The 22,258-nt window shown below is 37.7% G+C and overlaps 1 protein-coding gene across 1 annotated transcript in view; it reads left to right on the forward strand.

The window, feature by feature from the left end:
- DNAH12 (dynein axonemal heavy chain 12) overlaps positions 1 to 22,258 on the forward strand; it is a 212,477-nt gene that overhangs the window by 163,926 nt on the left and 26,293 nt on the right. Inside the window, exons 61-62 of the mRNA XM_064274342.1 lie at positions 21,087 to 21,245; positions 21,373 to 21,517. Coding sequence (XP_064130412.1) covers positions 21,087 to 21,245; positions 21,373 to 21,517 — 304 coding nt within the window. The remainder of the gene's footprint in view (positions 1 to 21,086; positions 21,246 to 21,372; positions 21,518 to 22,258) is intronic.

Consider the following 22,258-nt stretch of genomic DNA (forward strand, 5'->3'; position numbering starts at 1 on the left):
TCTTCTCAGTTTATTTCTCAAGTTCTTATAATGGTGGTCTTATACAAATTTGTCCTTTTGCAACTGACTGATTTCACTCAGCATAATGCCTTCCAGCTTCCTCCATGTTATGAAATGTTTCACAGATTCCTCACTGTTCTTTATTGATGCGTAGTATTCCACTGTGTGAATATACCATAATTTATTTATCCATTCATCCGTTGATGGGCACCTTGGTTGCTTCCATCTTTTTGCTATTGTAAACAGTGCTGCAATAAACATGGGTGTGCATATATCTGTTCGTGTAAAGGCTCTTATTTCTCTAGGATATATTCCCAGGAGTGGGATTGCCCGACTGTTTTTTTGTGGTAGTTCTATTTCTAGCTTTTTAAGGAAGCGCCAAATGGATTTCCAAAGTGGTTGTACCATTTGACATTTCCACCAGCAGTGTATAAGTATTCCAGTCTCTCCACAGCCTCTCCAACGTTTATTATTTTGTGTTTTTTGGATTAATGCCAGCCTTGTTGGAGTGAGATGAAATCTCATTGTAGTTTTGATCTGCATTTCTCTAATGGCTAATGATCGTGAACATTTCCTCATGTATCTGTTAGCTACCTGAATGTCTTCTTTAGTGAAGTATCCATTCATATCTTTTGCCCATTTTTTGATTGGGTTATTTGTCTTTTTGCAGTTGAGTTTTTGCAGTATCATGTACATTTTAGAGATCAGGCACTGATCAGAAATGTCATAGCTGAAAACTTTTTCCCAGTCTGTAGGTAATCTTTTTACTCTTTTGATGAAGTCTTTGGATGAGCATAGGTGTTTGATTTTTAGGAGCTCCCAGTTATCTAGTTTTTCTTCTACATTCTTTATAATGTTTTGTATACTGTTTATACCATGTATTAGGGCTCCTAACATTGTCCCTATTTTTTCTTCCATGATCTTTATCGTTTTAGATTTTATATTTAGGTCTTTGATCCATTTTGAGTTAGTTTTTGTGCATGGAGCGAGGTACGGGTCTTGTTTCATTTTTTTGCAGATGGATATCCAGTTATGCCAGCACCATTTGTTAAAAGACTGTCTTTTCCCCATTTAACTGTTTTGGGGCCTTTGTCAAATATCAGCTGCTCATATGTGGATGGATTTATGTCTGGATTCTCAATTCTGTTCCATTGGTCCACGTATCTGTTGTTGTACCAGTACCAGGCTATTTTGACTACTGTGGCAGTATAAAAGGTTCTAAAATCAGGTAAAGTAAGGCCTCCCACTTTGTCCTTCTTTTTCAGTAATGCCTTATTTATCCGGGGCCTCTTTCCCTTCCATATGAAATTAGTGATTTGTTTCTCCATCTCATTAAAGAATGTCTTTGGGATTTTGATCGGAATTGCATTAAATGTATAGATCGCTTTTGGTAGATTAGACATTTTTATAATATTAAGTCTTCCTATCCATGAGCAAGATATGTTCTTCCACTTACGTAAGTCTCTTTTGGTTTCTTGCATAAGTGTACTGTAGTTTTTTTTGTATAAGTCTTTTACATCTCTGGTAAGATTTATTCCTAAGTATTTTATCCTCTTGGTGGCTACTGTAAATGGTATTGATTTGGTGATTTCCTCTTCAATGTTCTTTTTGTTGGTGTAGAGGAATCCAACTGATTTTTGTACGTTTATCTTGTATCCTGATACTCTGCTGAACTCTTCTATTAGTTTCAGTAGTTTTCTGGAGGATTCCTTAGGGTTTTCTGTGTATAAGATCATGTCATCTGCAAATAGAGATATTTTGACTTCTTCCTTGCCAGTCTGAATGGGCTTTATTTCTTTATCTAGCCTAATTGCTCTGGCTAGGACTTCCAGCACAATGTTGAATAAGAGTGGTGATAAAGGGCATCCTTGTCTGGTTCCCGATCTCAATGGGAATACTTTCAGGCTCTCTCCATTTAAGGTGATGTTGACTGTTGGCTTTGTATAAATGCCCTTTATGATGTTGAGGAATTTTCCTTCTATTCCTATTTTGCTGAGAGTTTTTTTTTTATCATGAATGGGTGTTGAACTTTGTCAAATGCCTTTTCTGCATCAATTGATAAAATCATATGATTCTTGTCTTTTGTTTTATTTATGTGGTGGATTACATTAATTGTTTTTCTAATGTTGAAGCATCCCTGCATGCCTGGTGTGAGTCCCACTTGGTCACAGTGGATTATTTTTTTGATATGTTGTTGAATTCTATTGGTTAGAATTTTGTTAAGGATTTTTGCATCTACATTCATGAGGGATATAGGTCTATAATTTTCTTGTGGTATCTTTGCCTGGTTTTGGTATCAGGGATATGGTGGCTTCATAGAATGAGTTAGGTAGTATTCCTTCCTTTTCTATGCTCTGAAATACCTTTAGTAGTAGTGGTGTTAACTCTTCTCTGAAAGTTTGGTGGAACTCTTTAGTGAAGCCGTCTGGACCAGGGCTTTTTTTTGTTGGGAGTTTTTTGATTACCTTTTCAATCTCTTCTTCTGTTATGGGTCTGTTTAGTTGTTCTACCTCTGTGTTAGTTTAGGTAGGTAGTGTGTTTCTAGGAATTCATCCATTTCTTCTAGGTTTTTAAATTTGTTTGAGTATAGTTTTTCATAGTAATCTGATATGATTCTTTTAATTTCAGTTGGGTCTGTTGTAACATCGCCCATCTCATTTCTTATTCAGGTTATTTGCTTCCTCTCCTGTTTTTCTTTTGTCAATTTGGCCAGTGGTTTATCAATTTTGTTGATTTTTTCCAAAAACCAGCTTTTGGTCTTGTTAATTCTTTCAATTGTTTTTCTGTTTTCTATTTCATTTAGTTCAGCTCTAATTTTTATTATTTGTTTTCTTCTGGTACCTGTGGGTATCTTTTGTTGCTCTCTTTCTATTTGTTCAAGTTGTATGGATAATTCTTTGATTTTGGCCCTTTCTTCTTTTTCGATGTGTGCGTTTATTGATATAAATTGGCCTCTGAGCACCGCTTTTGCTGTGTCCTAAAGGTTCTGATAAGAAGTGTTTTCATTCTCATTGGATTTTATGAATTTCTTTATTCCATCCTTAATGTCTTCTATAATCCGGTCTTTTTTGAGCAGAGTATTGTTCAGTTTCCAAGTGTTTGATTTCTTTTCCCTGCCTTTCCTGTTATTGATTTCCACTTTTATGGCCTTATGGTCAGAGAAGATGCTTTGTAATATTTCAGTGTTTTGGATTCTGCTAAGGTTTGCTTTATGACCTAATATGTGGTCTATTCTAGAGAATGTTCCATGTGCACTGGAAAAGAAAGTATAGTTGGTTGCTGTTGGGTGGAGTGTTCTGTATATGTCTACGAGGTCAAGTTGGTTGATTGTGGCATTTAGATCTTCCTTGTCTTTATTGAGCTTCTTTCTGGATGTCCTGTCCTTCTCCGAAAGTGGTGTGTTGAAGTCTCCTACTATTATTGTGGAGCTGTCTATCTCACTTTTCAATGCTGTTAGAGTTCGTTTTATGTATCTTGCAGCCCTGTCATTGTCACCCTCATTTGATATTACTTTTCCCATCACCAAAACAACAAGTGTCTACTGTGTAGAGAGTGAATCCTCCTCATCCCCCATCCCTGGTAACCACTAATAAGCATTAGTTTCTGTATGTTTACTTGTTCGTATCATTTAATAAGAGTGAGAACGTACAATATTTTTTTTTTTATTGACTTATTTCATGCAACATAATGCCCTACAGGTTCATTCATGTTCCAGTATGTTTTGGGAACTCACTTTTCTTTATCACTGAGTAGTATTCCATTGTATGTATGTACCACATTTTACTTATCCATTCATCCGTTCTTGGTTACTTAGGTTTTTCCATCTTTTTACTATTGCAGATAGTGCTGTGATGAACATAGGTGTGCATATGTTTTTTCATGTCACTTCTATTAGATCCCTAGAGTATATACTCTAGGAGTGGAATTGCTGGGTCATATGGCAGCTCTCCATCTAGTTTTTTGAGGAACCACTGCACCGTTTTTTACAAAGGCTGTATGGTCTTCATTGTTACCGATGAGAAATCTGTTGTTAATCTTATTGGAATTCCCTTGTAAGCAACAATTCTTTTTTCTCTTGCTGCTTTCAAGATTTTCTTCTTCTTTTTGGCTTTCAACATATTTAATATGATGTTAAAAATATTTGTGGATGTATTTGTGTTTACCCTACTTTGAGTTTTTGAACTTTATGGATGTGTAAATTAAAGTTTTTCTTCAAATTTTGCAAATTTTCAGCCATTATTTTTGAAACATTATTTCTGTTTCTCTCTCTCTCCCCTCTCTTTCTGCCCTTTGCATTACACATATGTTGGTGTACTTAATGGTGTCTGAGGCTCTGTTTATTTTTCTTCACTCTTTTTTATCTCTATTCTTTGAACTACATAATTTCTATCAAACTATCTTCAAGTTTTCTAATTATTTCTCCTGCAAGTCCACATCTACTATTGAGCTCCTCTAGTACATTTTTCATTTCAGTTATTGTACTTTTCAGTTCCAGAATTTCCTCTTTTTTTCATAATGTCTCTTTAGTGATATTCTCTAGCTGATGAAACATTGTTATCATACCTTCCTTTACTTCTTTAAGCATGATTTCCTTTAATTCTTTGAATATATTTTTAATGGCTACTTTGAAGTCCTTGTCTTTAAATCTAACATCTGGTTACTCTTACAGGCAGTTTTATTGCCTGCTTTGTTCCCTGTGGGTGGGTCAGACATTTCTGTTTCTTTGTATGTCTCATCATTTTTTGTTAGAACCTGGATATTTTAGATAATGTAGCAACTCTGGATATAGGACTCCCTTCCCTTCTGGAGCTTGTTATTGTTAATTTCCTTGATTTGTTTAGTGATGGTTTAGATTATTTTAATAAAATCTAATTCCCTCCTTTAGTGTGAAGCCTCTGATGTTGCTTGTTGAAGGGTTTCGCTTTGGTCATGCACACAGTCACCTTGGGGTGACAGTGGTTTGGGAGGGCCCTCTTTAATTGTCTCTTTCCCAGACTACACCCAGCTTTCAGCTTTACTAATTGCTGGCTGATAGCTCTATTATTTTCAACAATGTCTTCAGGAATAAATTGCTCCACAGACTGATCCAATCAAATTCAGGTGCCTTTACAAGAATAGTTTTTGAGATCATTGTTTGAGATTTGCTCTGACTTCATGTCTTAGGGTTCTTCAGAGAAACAAAACCAATAAAATAGATAGATAGATGTTGTTGTTAGGTGCCATTGAGTTGGTTCTGACTCATAGCAGCCCTATGTACAACAGAATGAAACACTGCCCAGTCCTGCACCAGCCTCACAAGCATTGCTATGTTTGCAGCACATTGTTGCAGCCACTGCGTCAATCCACCTCATTGAGGGTCTTCTTTTTTGCTGACCCTCTACCCTACCAAGCATAATGTCCTTTTCCAGGGACTGGTCCCCCTGGATAACATGTCCAAAGTATGTGAGACAAAGTAGACAGGTAGATATTTTAAGGAATTAGCTTGTGCAGTTGTAGGGATTGGCAAGTTCAAAATCCATAGTCACGTGACTGACTGGAAACTCCAACAGTCTTGTATCCAAGATTGGTAAGCCAGACGGGCTATAAATTCAACAGGATGTGTATTTACCATCTTGAGGCAGAATCCTTTTCCCTCAGGAAACCTCAGTATTTGCCCTTAAGGCCTTCAGCTGATTGGATGAGGCCCGCCCACATTATGGAGCCTTTAGTTAAGGTCAAATAACTGTAAATGTTGATCACATATAAATACCTTCATAGCAACATCTAGACTAGTGTTCGACCAAAATTAGGCATCACACTCTGGAAAGGCTCTTCTTACCTATTTCCCTGATTCTGTCTGGTTAACTAGTCAGCCTCTGGTTTAGCTTATTCCTCTAAGAAAACTACAAACGTCCTCTTTAATTACTTTTCACCAACACCTCCGTTATTTTTGAGAGAACCCATAGGCTTGAACTTACCCACACTCTGGTATAAATGAAGCTGGTTCCTTTTGGGAAAGTTTTGGAGCTGTCTGTTTTGCGGCCTACTTGTCCTGAGCAAAATCTCTGAACCACAGCTCTGAAGCTAGAGGCAGCGACAGTGGCATGCTTTTTTTCTGAGTGAAACTCATGCTTTAGGAGCTGATTGCTTGGTGGAGGGGCACAATGGCTGTAGCCTGTGGTCATCTAAGCTTATATCTCCTAGCGTGAAACCTCCACTTAACAAACAAGCCAGGGTAATCAGGGCCCCAGTATTATCCGTACAGAGGAAGAAATGAATCGCAACATTTGGCCACAACTTTCCCAGGAGTTAGCCTCTGCATTAGGTAACTGGGGGAAGAATGAGAAATACTGATGTCCTGCCCCTCCGAAGAAGATACTGTAGTCCTCTGAGTGGGAGCTGGGGTTAGGAGAGGGAACCCTGTGTTTTTGGATGCTCCTTTCTGGAGTTTTCATCAAGCTGAGTTGGGAAAAGGAAAGGAGGGAACAGGGCCTGGTTTAGATGCCATAGACTGTTACCATTCTTACCTAGTTTTAGTAAGTTTTCTTGAATAAACATTTCTTCATTTACTGTATGCCCTTAGGAACATTTCCAGAGGCATTAAATGTTTTGTTTCAGCATTTTGCACCTATATGCGTGAGCAGAATTGGACTGTAATTTTTATTTCTATTATTGCCCTTGTCAGATTTTGATGTTAAAAAATGCTGATCTTGTAAAATGATTTATTCCCTCTTTTTTCCTATTCTCTTGAAGAGTTTGTGTGAGATTGGCATAATTCCATTCTTAAATGTCTAGTAAAATTTACTGTTGAAGCCATCTGGAACTGAAGTTTTCTTTGTGGGAAGGTTTTAAATTATGGATTCAATTCCTTTAAGAGTTATAATTCTGTTTTTCATTTTGTCAGTTTTTCCATTTCATCTAAATATTAAAAATTATTGATATAAGGTTGTTCAGAATGTCTTATCTTTTCCTGTGATGTTCCCTTTTTAATTTCCGATATTATTTATTCTTTCTCTTTTTTTCTTTTTAATGTCAAGAGAGGTCTATCAGATCCTCTTGTGTATTTGTTTTCCATTTCATTAATTTCTGTTCTTTCTTATTTCCTCCCTTTAACTTTTTTGGGATTTGATTTACTCTTCTTTTCCAGCTTTCTTATATGGACTTTTAGGTCATTGGTTTTCACCTTTCTTCTTTTTCTGATATTTATATGTAACCTCTAATCATTGCTTGAGAGGTAAAACTGAAATATAATATCAAATGTTTCAGTATAATATTTTCATTACCATACAGTTCAAATGTTTTCTAATTTTCATTGTGATTTCTGACCCATGTGTTAATTAGAAGTGTATTCCTTAATTTCCAAACATTAAGGGATTTTCTGTTTCTCTTTTGTTATTGGTTACTAAGTTAATTGCTGTGTGGACAAGTAACACATTTCGTAGGATTTCAATCCTTTGATATTTATTTAAACTTGCTTTTTTTTTTATGATCCAGAATATGGTCAATTTTTTAGTATTCTGCATGTATTGAGTGCATGATTTTATATATTATAACTAATTCAAGTGTGTTTATCTTATTCAGATCATCTATAACCCATCTAGTTATTTTGTCTGATTTATCAGTTCCCAAAAAAAAGTGTGTTAAAATCTCCCAGTATGATTGTGAAGTTAAGTTTTTCTCTTTCTAGTTTGCTCACATTTTGCATTATATATTTTGAGGCTATGCTATTAGGACCACACACATGTAGAATTGTTAAAGTGAATAAAACGTTATATCAATGTGAAGTATTACAGGTTACCTCTGCTAATGATTTTTGCCTTAAAGTTTGCTTTTTCTGATAATAATAATATGTTGTTAGGTGCTATCAAGTTGGTTCTGGTTAATAGCAGCCCTATGTACAACAGAACGAAACACTGCCCAATCCTGCACCATCCTCACAATCATTGTTATGCTTGAGCCCATTGTTGCAGCCTCTGTGTCAATCCATCTTATTGAGGGTCTTCCCCTTTTTTGCTCACCTTCTACTTTACCAAGCATGATGTCCTTTTCCAGGGGCTGGTTCCTCCTGATAACATGTCCAAAGTAGGTGAGAGGAAGTCTCACCAACCTTGCTTCTAAGGAGCATTCTGGCTGTACTTCTTCCAAAACAGATGTTTTCATTCTTCTGCCAGTCCATAATATATTCAATGTTCATCAGCAACACCATAATTCAAAGGCAGCAATTCTTCTTCAGTCTCCCTTATTCATTGTCCAACTTTCACATGCATATGAGGCAATTGAAAATACCATGGTTTGGGTCAGGTGCACCTTAGTCCTTAAAGGGACGTCTTTGCTTTTTAACACTTTAAAGAGGTCTTTTGCAGCAGATTTGCCTATACTTTTCCCTGTAATTTGGTATTTATAAGGTTTACCTTTTTCCATCCTTTATTTTCAGCATTTTGTACCTTGATATTTGAGATTTCTTGAAAGCAGCATGTAGTTGAGGATTTTACAAATCCAGTTTGACAATCTTTATCTTTTAATTGTAATGTTTAGTCCATTAATATGTAATATAATTTATATATTTTTTAAATTTATTATTTCTTTTCTATGTATTTCAACAGATAAATGTTTGCTTTTTCTTCCCTTTCTTTTTTATAAAGTCGATTTTAAAATCTTTTTCTTTTTTTCTTCTCTTTTCTCTTGGTTATACCCTTACTTATTCCTTCTATAATGATTAACATAGAAATTACAACATGCATCCTCAAAATGCCATAGTCTAATTATTTTTGCTACTTTTACCCTCTTCTACAATGCAGACTATTTTAATGTGATAAGAGATACAATTACGTTTAAATCTACCATCTTATTGTTTGTTTTCTATTTCATCCATCTGTTCTTTTTTCATGTTTCAGACTGCCTTTTTCAAGACTGAGTATTTTTTATGATTCCACGTTATCAGTTTTGTTGACTTATTAGCTATAACTTTTTTTTTTAGTAATTGCTTTTGAGTTATAGTATAACTCTTTACCTTATCACAATCTATCTAGTAAATTTATACTTCATGTGTATGTATATAGTATAAAAACGTGCAACAATGTACTTCCATTTCTCCCCTCCTGGCCTTTGTTTTATTGTTGCCGTATATTTTACTGGCACATGTGTTATAAACCCCACAGTGCATTGTGGTTATTTTACTCTAAATAGTCAAGTATCTTTTAAAGACACTTAAATAATAAGAAAAGTCTTTTATGTTTACCCACATAGTTATCGTTTCTGGCCCTCTTCTTTCTTTTGTGTAGATCTAGATTTCCATCCACCTGAAGGACTTCCTTTAATGTTTCCTGTAGTGCAGCTTTGCTGGTAATGAGTACTTTCAACTTTATAAATCTGGGGATAAAAAAATCAATGAACTTTTATTTCAGATATTCCTTATCTCTAGAAGTTGCATTTGGTTATATATATAAATATATATATATATTTATATATATATATATATATATATATACATATCTTCCACCACAAGTCTGTGAGTTTATTGTACTGTGGGGGCTTGTGTGTTGCTGTGATGCTCAAGCTATGCCAGCAATATTCAGATACCAGCAGGGTCACCCATGGTGAACAGGTTTCAGCTGAGCTTCCAGACTAAGACAGACTAGGAAGAAGGACCAAGCAGTCTTCTTCTGAAAAGAATTATCCAGTGAAAACCTCATGAATAGCAGTGGAACATTGTCTGATATAGTGCCGGAAGATGAACCCCACAGGTTGAAAAGCACTTAAAAGACGACTGGGAGAGAACTGCCTTCTCAAAGTAGAATCGACCTTAATGATGTGGATGGAGTCAAGCTTTCTGTACCTTCATCTGCTGACGTGGAGCAATTCAAAATGAGAAGAAACAGCTGCAAACATCCATAATAATTGAAACATGGAATGTATGAAGTATGAATCTAGGAAAATTGGAGATCGTCAAAAATGAAATGGAACGCATAAACATGAATATCCTAGGCATTAGTGAGCTGAAATGGACTGGTATTGCCCACTTTGAATTGGACAATCATCTGGTCTACTATGTTGGTAATGACAACTTGAAGAGGAATGGCGTTGCATTCATCATCAAAAAGAACATTTCAAGATCTATCCTGAAATACAATGCTGTCAGTGATAGGATAATATCCATAAGTCTACAAGGACGACCAGTTAATACAACTATTATTAAATTTATGTACCAACCACTAAGGCCAAAGATGAAGAAATTGAAGATTTTTACTGACTTCTGCAGTCTTAAATTGATCGAACATGCAATCAGGATGCGTTGATAATTACTGGTGATTGGAATGCGAAAGATGGAACCAAAGAAGAAGGATCAGTAGTTGGCCTCGGTGATAGAAATGATGCCAGAGACTGCATGATAGAATTTTGCAAGACCAACAACTTCTTCATTGCAGATACCTTTTTTCACCAACATAAATGTCGACTACACACATGGACCTTACCAGATGGAATACACAGGAATCAAATCGACTACTTCTGTGGAAGGAGACTATGCAAAAGCTCAACATCAGTCAGAACAAGGCCAGGGGCCAACTGTGGCACAGACCATCAGTTGCTCATATGCAAGCTCAAGCTGAAACTGAAGAAAATTAGAACAAGTCCATGAGAATGAAAGTATGACCTTGAGTATGTCCCACCTGAATTTAGAGACCATCTCAAGAATAGATTTGATGCATTGAATGCTAATGACCAAAGACCAGACAAGTTGTGGAAAGACATCAAGGAGATCATACATGAAGAAAGCAAGAAGTCATTAAAAAGACAGGAAAGAAAAAAAAAAACAAAATGGAAGTCAGAGAGACTCTGACACTTGCCCTTGAACAAAAGGAAGAAATGATGAAGTAAAAGAACTGAACAGAAGACTTCAAAGGGCGGCTTGAGAAGACAAAGTATTGTAATGACATGTGCAGAGAGCTGGAGATAGAAAACCAAAAGGGAAGAACACACTCGGCGTTTCTCAAGCTGAAAAAACTGAAGAAAAAATTTAAGCCTGGAGTTGCAATAGTGAGGATTCTACGGGGAAAATACTAAACGATGCAGGAAACATCTAAAGAAGATGGAAGGAATACACAGAGTCATTATACCAAAAAGAATTAGTTGACGTTCCATCAAGCTGCACTGAAAGCATTGGCAAAAAACAAGTCTCCAGGAATTGATAAAACATCTGTTGAGGTGTTTCAACAAACGGGTGCAGTGCTGGAAGCGCTCAGTCATCTATGCCAAGAAATTTGGAAGACAGCTACCTGGTCAACCTACTAGAGGAGATCTATATTTACGCCTATTCCCAAGAAATGTGATCCAACTGAATGCGAAAATTATCAAACAATATCGTTGATATCCCATGCAAGTAAAATTTTGCTGAAGATCATTCAAAAACAGCTGCAGCAATATATCAACAGGGAACTGCCAAAAATTCATGTTTACCTCTGTTTTGCTGACTACGCAAATGTATTCAACTGTGTGGATCATAACAAATTATGTATAACATTTCAAAGAATGGGAGTTCCAGAGCACTTAATTGTGCTCATGAGGGACCTGTACATAGATCAAGAGGCAGCTGTTTGGACAGAATAAGGGGATACTTCATGGTTTAAAATCAGGAAAGATATGCGTCAGGGTTTTGTCTTTTCACCATACCCCTTGAAGACTAAGGTATGCCTGACCCGAGCCATGGTATTTTCAGTCGTACCATATGCATACAAAAGCTGAACAATGAATAAGGAAGACAGAAGAAGAATCGATGCCTTTGAATTGTGGTGTTGGCGAAGAATATTGAATATGGCATGGACTGCCAAAAGAACAAACAAATCTGTCTTGGAAGAAGTACAACCAGAATGCTCCTTAGAAACAAGGATGGCGAGGCTACGTCTTGCATACTTTGGACATGTTGTCAGGAGAGTTAAGTCCCCGGAGAAGGACATCATGCTTGGTAAAGTAGAGGGTCAGCGAAAAAGAGTAGGACCCTCAGTGAGATGAATTGACACAGTGGCTGCAACAGTGGGCTCAAGCATAACAATGATTGTGGGTATGGCACAGGACTGGGCAGTGTCTCGTTCTGTTATACATAGGGTCACTATGAGTTGGAGCCAATTCAATGGCACGTAACAATAACAATATATATCTTACATTTTTTCTTCATTATGTTTATATTTTCCTTTAAAACCTTCAGCATATTTATTTATAATGGCTTTATAATGGCATATTTATTTATAATGGCTGTTTTAACATTCTTGTTCTGCTAATTGTATCATGTCTATCTGTTCTAGGTCTGTTTCTATTGACTGATTTTTCTCCGGGTTATGGATGTTGTGAATCTTATATTGATAAATGCTGGATCCTTTTTATTCCTTTAAAGAGCATTAGACTTTACTTTTGTAGGTAGTTAAAGTACTACTGGATTAGTTTGATCCTTTTAAGGCTTTTTTTTTTAAGCTTTCTTATGGCAGTTTTAGAGTAACCTTTATGCTAAGGCTAGGTTAGCTTCACTTAGCAGGGGATGATCCCTCTGAAGTCTCCACTGAATTCCTCGGGTGTTTTGTTTTGTTTTGTTTTTTCAACAAGGACTCAACTCTGGCTGGCAAGAACTCATATTTTCCAGCTCTGTGTGAGATGCGGGAGTTACTTAATTTACAGCTCCCCAGACAGTCTTTGCTGGCCTGATGGAGTTTTACCCTACTCAGCCATGCCTTAGTATTTAACAGTAGAAACAAGATGACATCTATGCAGATTTCTGGAGCTCCTTTACCATGAATCCCCCTTCTTTCTAGGGAGCTGCCTTGTTGTTGTTAGGTGCCTTTGATTTGGTTCCGACTCATAGCAACTGTATAGGCCGGGTAGAACTGCCCCATAGGGTTTCCAAGGAGCAGCTGGGAGATTTGAACTGCTGACCTTTTGGGAGCTACCTTAGTCTTCCTTAACTCTTGTCTCTGTCTCTTCAACTCAGCAATACTGCCAAACTCTGATTTAGATCTCCTCCCTGCTGCATGGTTTGGAAAGTACCTTCAGGCAGACAGCTGAGGCAATCATGGGGCTCACTTCTTTGTGTCCCTTCTTTCAGGGACCAAAGTCCTGCACTGGCTGTTACACAGTTTCCAAATACAGATGTTTCATTCATTTTGTCCAGTTTTCTAGTTGTTTACAGCAGGAGGCTAAGTCCAGTCCTGTTTACTCCTTCCTGGCTAGAAGCAGAAATTGGCTTCATTCAATTTTTTTTTTATTAACTTTTATCGAGCTTCAAGTGAACGTTTACAAATCAAGTCAGACTGTCACATATAAGTTTATATACATCTTACTCCATACTACCACTTGCTCTCTCCCTAATGAGTCAGCCCTTCCAGTCTCTCCTTTCGTGACAATTTTGCCAGCTTCCAACTCTCTCTATCCTCCCATCCCCCCTCCAGACAGGAGATGCCAACACAGTCTCAAGTGTCCACCTGATATCATTAGCTCACTCTTCATCAGCATCTCTCTCCTACCCACTGTCCAGTCCCTTTCATGTCTGATGAGTTGTCTTCGGGGATGGTTCCTGTCCTGTGCCAACAGAAGGTTTGGGGACCATGACCACCGGCATTCCTCTAGTCTCAGTCAGACCATTAAGTATGGTCTTTTTATGAGAATTTGGGGTCTGCATCCCACTGATCTCTTGCTCCCTCAGGGGTTCTCTGTTGTGCTCCCTGTCAGGGCAGTCATCGATTGTGGCCGGGCACCAACTAGTTCTTCTGGTCTCAGGATGATGTAGGTCTCTGGTTCATGTGGCCCTTTCTGTCTCTTGGGCTCTTAGTTGTCGTTTGACCTTAGTGTTCTTCATTCTCCTTTGCTCCAGGTGGGTTGAGACCAATTGATGCATCTTAGATGGCCGCTTGTTAGCATTTAAGACACCAGACGCCACATTTCAAAGTGGGATGCAGAATGTTTTCATAATAGAATTATTTTGCCAATTGACTTAGAAGTCCCCTTAAACCATGTTCCCCAAACCCCCGCCCTTGCTCCGCTGACCTTTGAAGCATTCACTTTATCCTGGAAACTTCTTTGCTTTTGGTCCAGTCCAATTGAGCTGACCTTCCATGTATTGAGTGTTGTCTTTCCCTTCACCTAAAGCAGTTCTTATCTACTGATTAATCAATAAAAAACCCTCTCCCACCCTCCCTCCCTCCCCGCCTCGTAACCACAAAAGTATGTGTTCTTCTCAGTTTATACTATTTCTCAGGATCTTATAATAGTGGTCTTATACAATATTTGTCCTTTTGCCTCTAATTTCACTCAGCATACTGCCTTCCAGGTTCCTCCATGTTACGAAATGTTTCACAGATTCGTCACTGTTCTTTATCGATGCGTAGTATTCCATTGTGTGAATATACCACAATTTATTTACCCATTCATCCATTGATGGACACCTTGGTTGCTTCCAGCTTTTTGCTATTGTAAACAGAGCTGCAGTAAACATGGGTGTGCATATATCTGTTTGTCTGAATGCTCTTATTTCTCTAGGGTATGTTCCGAGGAGTGGGATTTCTGGGTTGTATGGTAGTTCTATTTCTAACTGTTTAAGATAACGCCAGATAGATTTCCAAAGTGGTTGTACCATTTGACATTCCCACCAGCAGTGTATAAGAGTTCCAATCTCTCCGCAGCCTCTCCAACATTTATTATTTTGTGTTTTTTGGATTAATGCCAGCCTCGTTGGAGTGAGATGGAATCTCATCGTGGTTTTAATTTGCATTTCTCGAATGGCTAATGATCGAGGGCTTTTTCTCATGTATCTGTTAGCTGCCTGAATATCTTCTTTAGTGAAATGTGTGTTCATATCCTTTGCCCACTTCTTGATTGGGTTGTTTGTCTTTTTGTGGTTGAGTTTTGACAGAATCATATAGATTTTAGAGATCAGGCGCTGGTTGGAGATGTCATAGCTGAAAATTCTTTCCCAATCTGTAGGTGGTCTTTTTACTCTTTTGGTGAAGTCTTTAGATGAGCATACGTGTTTGATTTTTAGGAGCTCCCAGTTATCTGGTTTCTCTTCGTCATTTTTGGTAATGTTTTGTATTCTGTTTATGCCTTGTATTAGGGCTCCTAAGGTTGTCCCTATTTTTTCTTCCAAGATATTTATCGTTTTAGTCTTTATGTTTAGGTCTTTGATCCACTTGGAGTTAGTTTTTGTGCTTGGTGTGAGGTATGGGTCCTGTTTCATTTTTTTGCAAATGGATATCCAGTTATGCCAGCACCATTTGTTAAAAAGACTATCTTTTCCCCAATTAACTGACTCTGAGCCTTTGTCGAATATCAGCTGCTCATATGTGGATGGATTTATGTCTGGGTTCTCAATTTCTGTTCCACTGGTCTATGTACCTGTTGTTGTACCAATACCAGGCTGTTTTGACTACTGTGGCTGTATAATAGGTTCTGAAATCAGGTAGAGTGAGGCCTCCCACTTTCTTCTTCTTTTTCAGTAATGCTTTGCTTATCCGAGGCTTCTTTCCCTTCCATATGAAGTTGGTGATTTGTTTCTCTATCACCTTAAAAAATGACATTGGAATTTGGATCGGAAGTGCATTGTATGTATAGATGGCTTTTGGTAGAATAGACATTTTTACTATGTTAAGTCTTCCTATCCATGAGCAAGGTATGTTTTTCCACTTAAGTAGGTCCTTTTTAATTTCTTATGGTAGAGCTTTGTAGTTTTCTTTGTATAGGTCTTTTACATCCTTGGTAAGATTTATTCCTAAGTATTTTATCTTCTTGGGGGCTACTGTGAATGGTATTGATTTGGTTATTTCGTCTTCGATGTTCTTTTTGTTGATGTAGAGGAATCCAAGTGATTTTTGTATGTTTATCTTATAACCTGAGACTCTGCCAAACTCTTCTATTAGTTTCAGTAGTTTTCTGGAGGATTCCTTAGGGTTTTCTGTGTATAAGATCATGTCATCTGCAAATAGAGATAATTTTACTTCCTCCTTGCCAATCCGGATGCCCTTTATTTCTTTGTCTAGCCTAACTGCTCTGGCTAGGACTTCTAGCACAATGTTGAATAAGAGCGATGATAAAGGGCATCCTTGTCTGGTTCCCGTTCTCAAGGGAAATGCTTTCAGATTCTCTCCATTTAGAGTGATGTTGGCTGTTGGCTTTGCATAGATGCCCTTTATTATGTTGAGGAATTTTCCTTCAATTCCTATTTTGGTGAGAGTTTTTATCATAAATGGGTGTTGGACTTTGTCAAATGCCTTTTCTGCATCAATTGATAAGATCATGTGGTTTTTGTCTTTTGTTTTATTTATGTGGTGGCTTACATTAATGGTTTTTCTAATATTAAACCAGCCTTGCATACCTGGTATAAATCCCACTTGGTCGTGGTGAATTATTTTTTTGATATGTTGTTGAATTCTATTGGCTAGAATTTTGTTGAGGATTTTTGCGTCTATGTTCATGAGGGATATAGGTCTGTAATTTTCTTTTTTTGTAATGTCTTTATCTGGTTTTGGTATCAGGGAGATGGTGGCTTCATAGAATGAGTTGGGTAGTATTCCGTCATTTTCTATGCTTTGAAATACCTTTAGTAGTAGTGGTGTTAACTCTTCTCTGAAAGTTTGGTAGAACTTTGCAGTGAAGCCGTCTGGGCCAGGGCTTTTTTTGGTTGGGAGTTTTTTGATTACTGTTTCAATCTCTTTTTGTTATGGGTCTATTTAGTTGTTCTACTTCTGAATGTGTTAGTTTAGGTAGGTAGTGTTTTTCCAGGAATTCATCCATTTCTTCTAGGTTTGCAAATTGGTTAGAGTACAATTTTTCGTAATAGTCTGATACGATTGTTTTAATTTCAGTTGGGTCTGTTGTGATGTGGCCCTTCTCGTTTCTTATTCGGGTTATTTGTTTCCTTTCCTGTATTTCTTTAGTCAGTCTAGCCAATGGTTTATCAATTTTGTTAATTTTTTCAAAGAACCAGCTTTTGGCTTTGTTAATTCTTTCAATTGTTTTTCTGTTCTCTAATTCATTTAGTTCAGCTCTAATTTTTATTATTTGTTTTCTTCTGGCGCCTGATGGATTCTTTTGTTGCTCAGTTTCTATTTGTTCAAGTTGTAGGGACAGTTCTCTGATTTTGGCTCTTTCTTCTTTTTGTATGTGTGCATTTATCGATATAAATTGGCCTCTGAGCACTGCTTTTGCTGTGTCCCAGAGGTTTTGATAGGAAGTATTTTCATTCTCGTTGCATTCTATGAATTTCCTTATTCCCTCCTTGATGTCTTCTATAACCCAGTCTTTTTTCAGGAGAGTATTGTTCAGTTTCCAAGTATTTGATTTCTTTTCCCTAGTTTTTCTGTTATTGATTTCTACTTTTATTGCCTTGTGGTCTGAGAAGATGCTTTGTAATATTTCGATGTTTTGGATTCTGCAAAGGTTTGTTTTATGACCTAATATGTGGTCTATTCTAGAGAATGTTCCATGTGCGCTAGAAAAAAAAGTATACTTTGTAGCAGTTGGGTGGAGAGTTCTGTATAAGTCAATGAGGTCAAGTTGGTTGATTGTTGTAATTAGATCTTCCATGTCTCTATTGAGCTTCTTACTGGATGTCCTGTCCTTCTCCGAAAGTGGTGTGTTGAAGTCTCCCACTATAATTGTGGAGGTGTCTATCTCACTTTTCAGTTCTGTTAAAATTTGATTTATGTATCTTGCAGCCCTTTCATTGAGTGCATAAATATTTAATATGGTTATGTCTTCCTGATCAATTGTCCCTTTTATCATTATGTAGTATCCTTCTTTATCCTTTGTGGTGGATTTAAGTCTAAAGTCTATTTTGTCAGAAATTAATATTGCTACTCCTCTTCTTTTTTGCTTATTGTTTGCTTGATAAATTTTTTTCCATCCTTTGAGTTTTAGTTTGTTTGTGTCTCTAAGTCTAAGGTGTGTCTCTTGTAGGCAGCATATAGACGGATCATGTTTCTTTATCCAGTCCGAGACTCTCTGTCTCTTTATTGGTGCATTTAGTCCATTTACATTCAGGGTAATTATAGATAAATAAGTGTTTAGTGTTGTCATTTTGATGCCTTTTTATGTGTGTTGTTGACAATTACATTTTTCCACTTACTTTTTTGTGCTGAGACGTTTTTCTTAGTAAATTGTGAGATTCTCATTTTCGTAGTGTTTGACTTTATGTTTATTGACTCGTTACGTTTTTCTTGGCTTTTATCTTGAGTTATGGAGTTGTTATACCTCTTTGTGGTTACCTTAATATTTACCCCTATTTTTCTAAGTAAAAACCTAACTTGTATTGTCCTATATCGCCTTGTATCACTCTCCATATGGCAGTTCTATGGCACCTGTATTTAGTCCCTCTTTTTGATTATTGTGATCTTTTACGTGTTGACTTCAGTGATTCCCTGTTATGAGCATTTTTTTTTAATTAATCTTAATTTGTTTTTGTGATTTCCCTATTTGAGTTGATATCAGGATGTTCTGTTTTGTGACCTTGTGTTGTGCTGGTATCTGATGTTATTGGTTTTCTGACCAAACAATTTCCTTTAGTATTTCTTGTAGCTTTGGTTTGGTTTTTGCAAATTCTCTAAGCTTGTGTTTATCTGTAAATATCTTAATTTCGCCTTCATATTTCAGAGAGAGTTTTGCTGGATATATGATCCTTGGCTGGCAGTTTTTCTCCTTCAGTGCTCTGTATATGTCGTCCCATTGCCTTCTTGCCTGCATGGTTTCTGCTGAGTAGTCTGAACTTATTGATTCTTCTTGAAGGAGACCTTTCTTTTCTCCCTGGCTGCTTTTAAAATTTTCTGTTTATCTTTGGTTTTGACAAGTTTGATGATAATATGTCTTGGTGTTTTTCTTTTTGGATCAATCTTAAATGGGGTTCGATGAGCATCTTGGATAGATATCCTTTCGTCTTTCGTGATGTCAGGGAAGTTTTCTGTCAGCAGATCTTCAACTATTTTCTCTGTGTTTTCTGTCCTCCCTCCCTGTTCTGGGACTCCAATCACACGCAAGTTATCCTTCTTGATAGAGTTCCACATGATTCTTAGGGTTTCTTCATTTTTTTTAATTCTTTTATCTGATTTTTTTTCAACTATGTTGGTGTTAATTCCCTGGTCCTCCAGATTTCCCAGTCTGCATTCTAATTGCTCGAGTCTGCTCCTCTGACTTCCTATTGCATTGTCTAATTCTGTAATTTTATTGTTAATCTTTTGGATTTCTACATGCTGTCTCCCTACGGATTCTTGGAACTTATTAATTTTTCCACTATGTTCTTGAATAATCTTTTTGAGTTCTTCAACTGTTTTATCAGTGTGTTCCTTGGCTTTTTCTGCAGTTTGCCTTATTTCGTTTCTGAGGTCACCCCTGATGTCTTGAAGCATTCTGTAAATTAGTTTTTTATATTCTGTATCTGATAATTCCAGGATTGTATCTTCATTTGGGAAAGATTTTGATTCTTTAGGTTGGGGGGTTGTAGAAGCTGTCATGGTCTGCTTCTTTATGTGGTTTGATATCGACTGCTGTCTCCAAGCCATCACTAAGATATAGTAGTGGTGTATTCTATAATTGCTCACTGAGTCTTGTTTTGTTTTCTTTCAATATACGTGGATGGGCTACTAGATTGTGCTGTCTTGTTTGTTGTAGCCCTTGACTAACTTATGACCTATTACCAGCTGGTTTGGGCTGTTGCCAGATATATATATGCCTGAGTCTATTCACTGTTCTTGAGTAGAATCTGATTTTGGGTCATCAAGTGTGTGCTGCACCCTAACACCTATCCACCTCGAGAAGTAGTGGTGATAGTTGTATGCACCAGATTCTATTAGCAGCTGCGATTCACCCTCCAGGGGGGCAGGATGCTGACAGTCTTCCCCCAAGTGTCAGTGAGGTAGGTGTGTCTCTATTCCTATAGCACCTTGGTGGGAGGGCACTGCAGCTGTACCTTAGGCCCCCAGTGCAAGTACCTCTACTGATTGGTAGGTGTCACCCTCCTTAGACCCCTAAGGCAAGAGGCTAGGTGGTCTGGGGGGAGCTTCAGCCCTCAGTTCCCTGTTGTGGGTCAGTTAGGGCTCTGTTGAATAAGCAGAGATATCAGACCTGGGAAACTTGTTTTTCCAGAAAATCCACTAAAAAAAAATGCAGTCAGATCCCTATCAGAACTGCCTTTAGATTATAACCGCCACCTTGTTCCCTGTAAGGATGGAAGTCTGAGATTTGGATCATATATGCTTGGCTGTAGGTGGTTCTGTGTTTTTAGTCCAATTAGGGATGGATTTTTGGTCCCTGGATTTTTTGTGGTTCCTTCTCTCAGGCCAGAAGAATGGGTTAGGAAAAGACCAAAAAAAAAAAAAGGGAAAAGCAAAGCTGCCGCGGAGCTGGAGCTGTTCTCCCTCTGGCTCAGGAAATTCCAATGTTAATGAAGTTGCCTGGGAAGGGTGGGGGAGGGTTCAGAGAAATAGGAGAGTAGCACCTCGGAATATAGCCAAAGTTGCTTATCTTGCTTGGAATGACTATTTTATCTGAGATTCCCGAGGGGCATGTCGCCTGTGTGTGCTGGCTGTGTGGAGATTGCCCCCGGGGGTCTGTCCTGCTGAAGCCACGGTCAGATCCTCCGCTGCCAGTCCAAAGCCCAGCATCAAGGTTCCCCTGCTGGGACGCTGCACTCCCAGCTCCAAAACCAGTCACTGCCTCCCGGGGACTTCTCCCACCAGCCGCGTCGCCATGCCGCCCACGCGGACCAGCTGGGCCCCCTCCCGGGGTCAGTTCAGTGGGGTAGGGCTGTGCCCCTTGTTTGCACAGTCACGAGATTTTGAGTTCAGCTCCCCTGGGCCCAGACCTAAGCCCTGCGCCAAGGTTGCCTGACTGGGACGCTGGCTCCAGGCTCCGAAAACAGTCGCTGCTTCCCAGTATTTGTTCGTTCTCCGTCTCTAAATCTGTGTTTGTTGTTCAGGGTTCGTAGATTGTTATGTATGTGATCGATTCACTTGTTTTTCTGAGTCTTTGTTGCAAGAGGGATCCGAGGTAGCGTCTACCTAGTCCGCCATCTCGGCCCCGCCTCCGACTTCATTCAATTTTAAGATCAGCAATTTCCAACAGTCCTTATTTTGGGAACACAGGGCAAGGAAAGAGATTGACTACCAGGAACTGATGTTTCTTTTGACTGGAGGAGTAAGTCTTAAGAGTGCTGAGAAAAATCCTGATCCATCTTGGCTACAGGATAAAAGTTGGGAGGAAATTTGTCGTGCAAGTGAATATCCTGCCTTCAGAGGACTCAGGTAATTATTTAAATTTGATGATTTTTGAATAGTCCTATAGCTGTCTTTTTTCATCCCCTTGCTAGCAATCTCTGGTTTAATTTTTTTCCCCAATGAAAAGAATAATTATTAACCTTTTTTTCACTAGGGAGCATTTTTCTGAAAATATACTTGAATGGCGGGAAATCTATGACAGTAAAGAGCCACACAATGCTAAATTTCCACAACCAATGGATACAACACTAAATGAACTACAGAAAATAATAATTCTTCGGTGCTTAAGACCTGATAAGGTAAAAGACAAATATATTCTAGTTGGAACCCAGATATTTTGCTATTTATGAAGTACCAGATTTAAAGTTATTGCTATTTGGATCTTTAATCCTCATTTCAGATGCTCAGAGGGGTTGATTATCCTGCTTAGGGTTCACTGGGCTTCTTGGGTCTGTGGGTTTATAGTTTTCCTCAACTTGAGAAACAATTTTTACCATTATTTCTTCAAATATTTTTTGTACTCTCTACCCAGAATTCCAATTACATATACATTAGACTGCTTGATATTATGTCACTAGTGAGTGATAGTCTGTTAACTATTTTTAATTTTTTTGTATTTCTCTGCTTCAATTTGGAGAGTTTCTATGACTATCTTTAAATTTGCTGATTTCTTCTTTTGTAGTGTTTAATCTGCTATTAATTTCATCCAATTCATTTTTCATTTCAGTTCTTATATGTTTCACCTCTAGAAATTCCATTTGGTTCTTTTTTATATTTTCTATTTCTCTTCTCACTCTGTTCATGTTTTCCTTTGAATGTTTGAACACAATTATGGTAACTGTTTTTAAATACTTAACTGCTAATTACATCATTTCTGGTCCTGTTTCTATTCACTGATGTTTCTCTTGATTATGGGTTACATTTTTTTGCTTCTTGGCATGTCCAGCCATATTTTATTGAATGCTGGTCATTGTAAATGTTATGTTATTGATGATTTGGATTTTGTTGTCTTCCTTTAAAGATTGTTGAACTTTGTTATG

The sequence above is a fragment of the Loxodonta africana genome, chromosome 22 (genome assembly GCF_030014295.1).
Source record: "Loxodonta africana isolate mLoxAfr1 chromosome 22, mLoxAfr1.hap2, whole genome shotgun sequence".
NCBI lineage: Eukaryota > Metazoa > Chordata > Mammalia > Proboscidea > Elephantidae > Loxodonta > Loxodonta africana.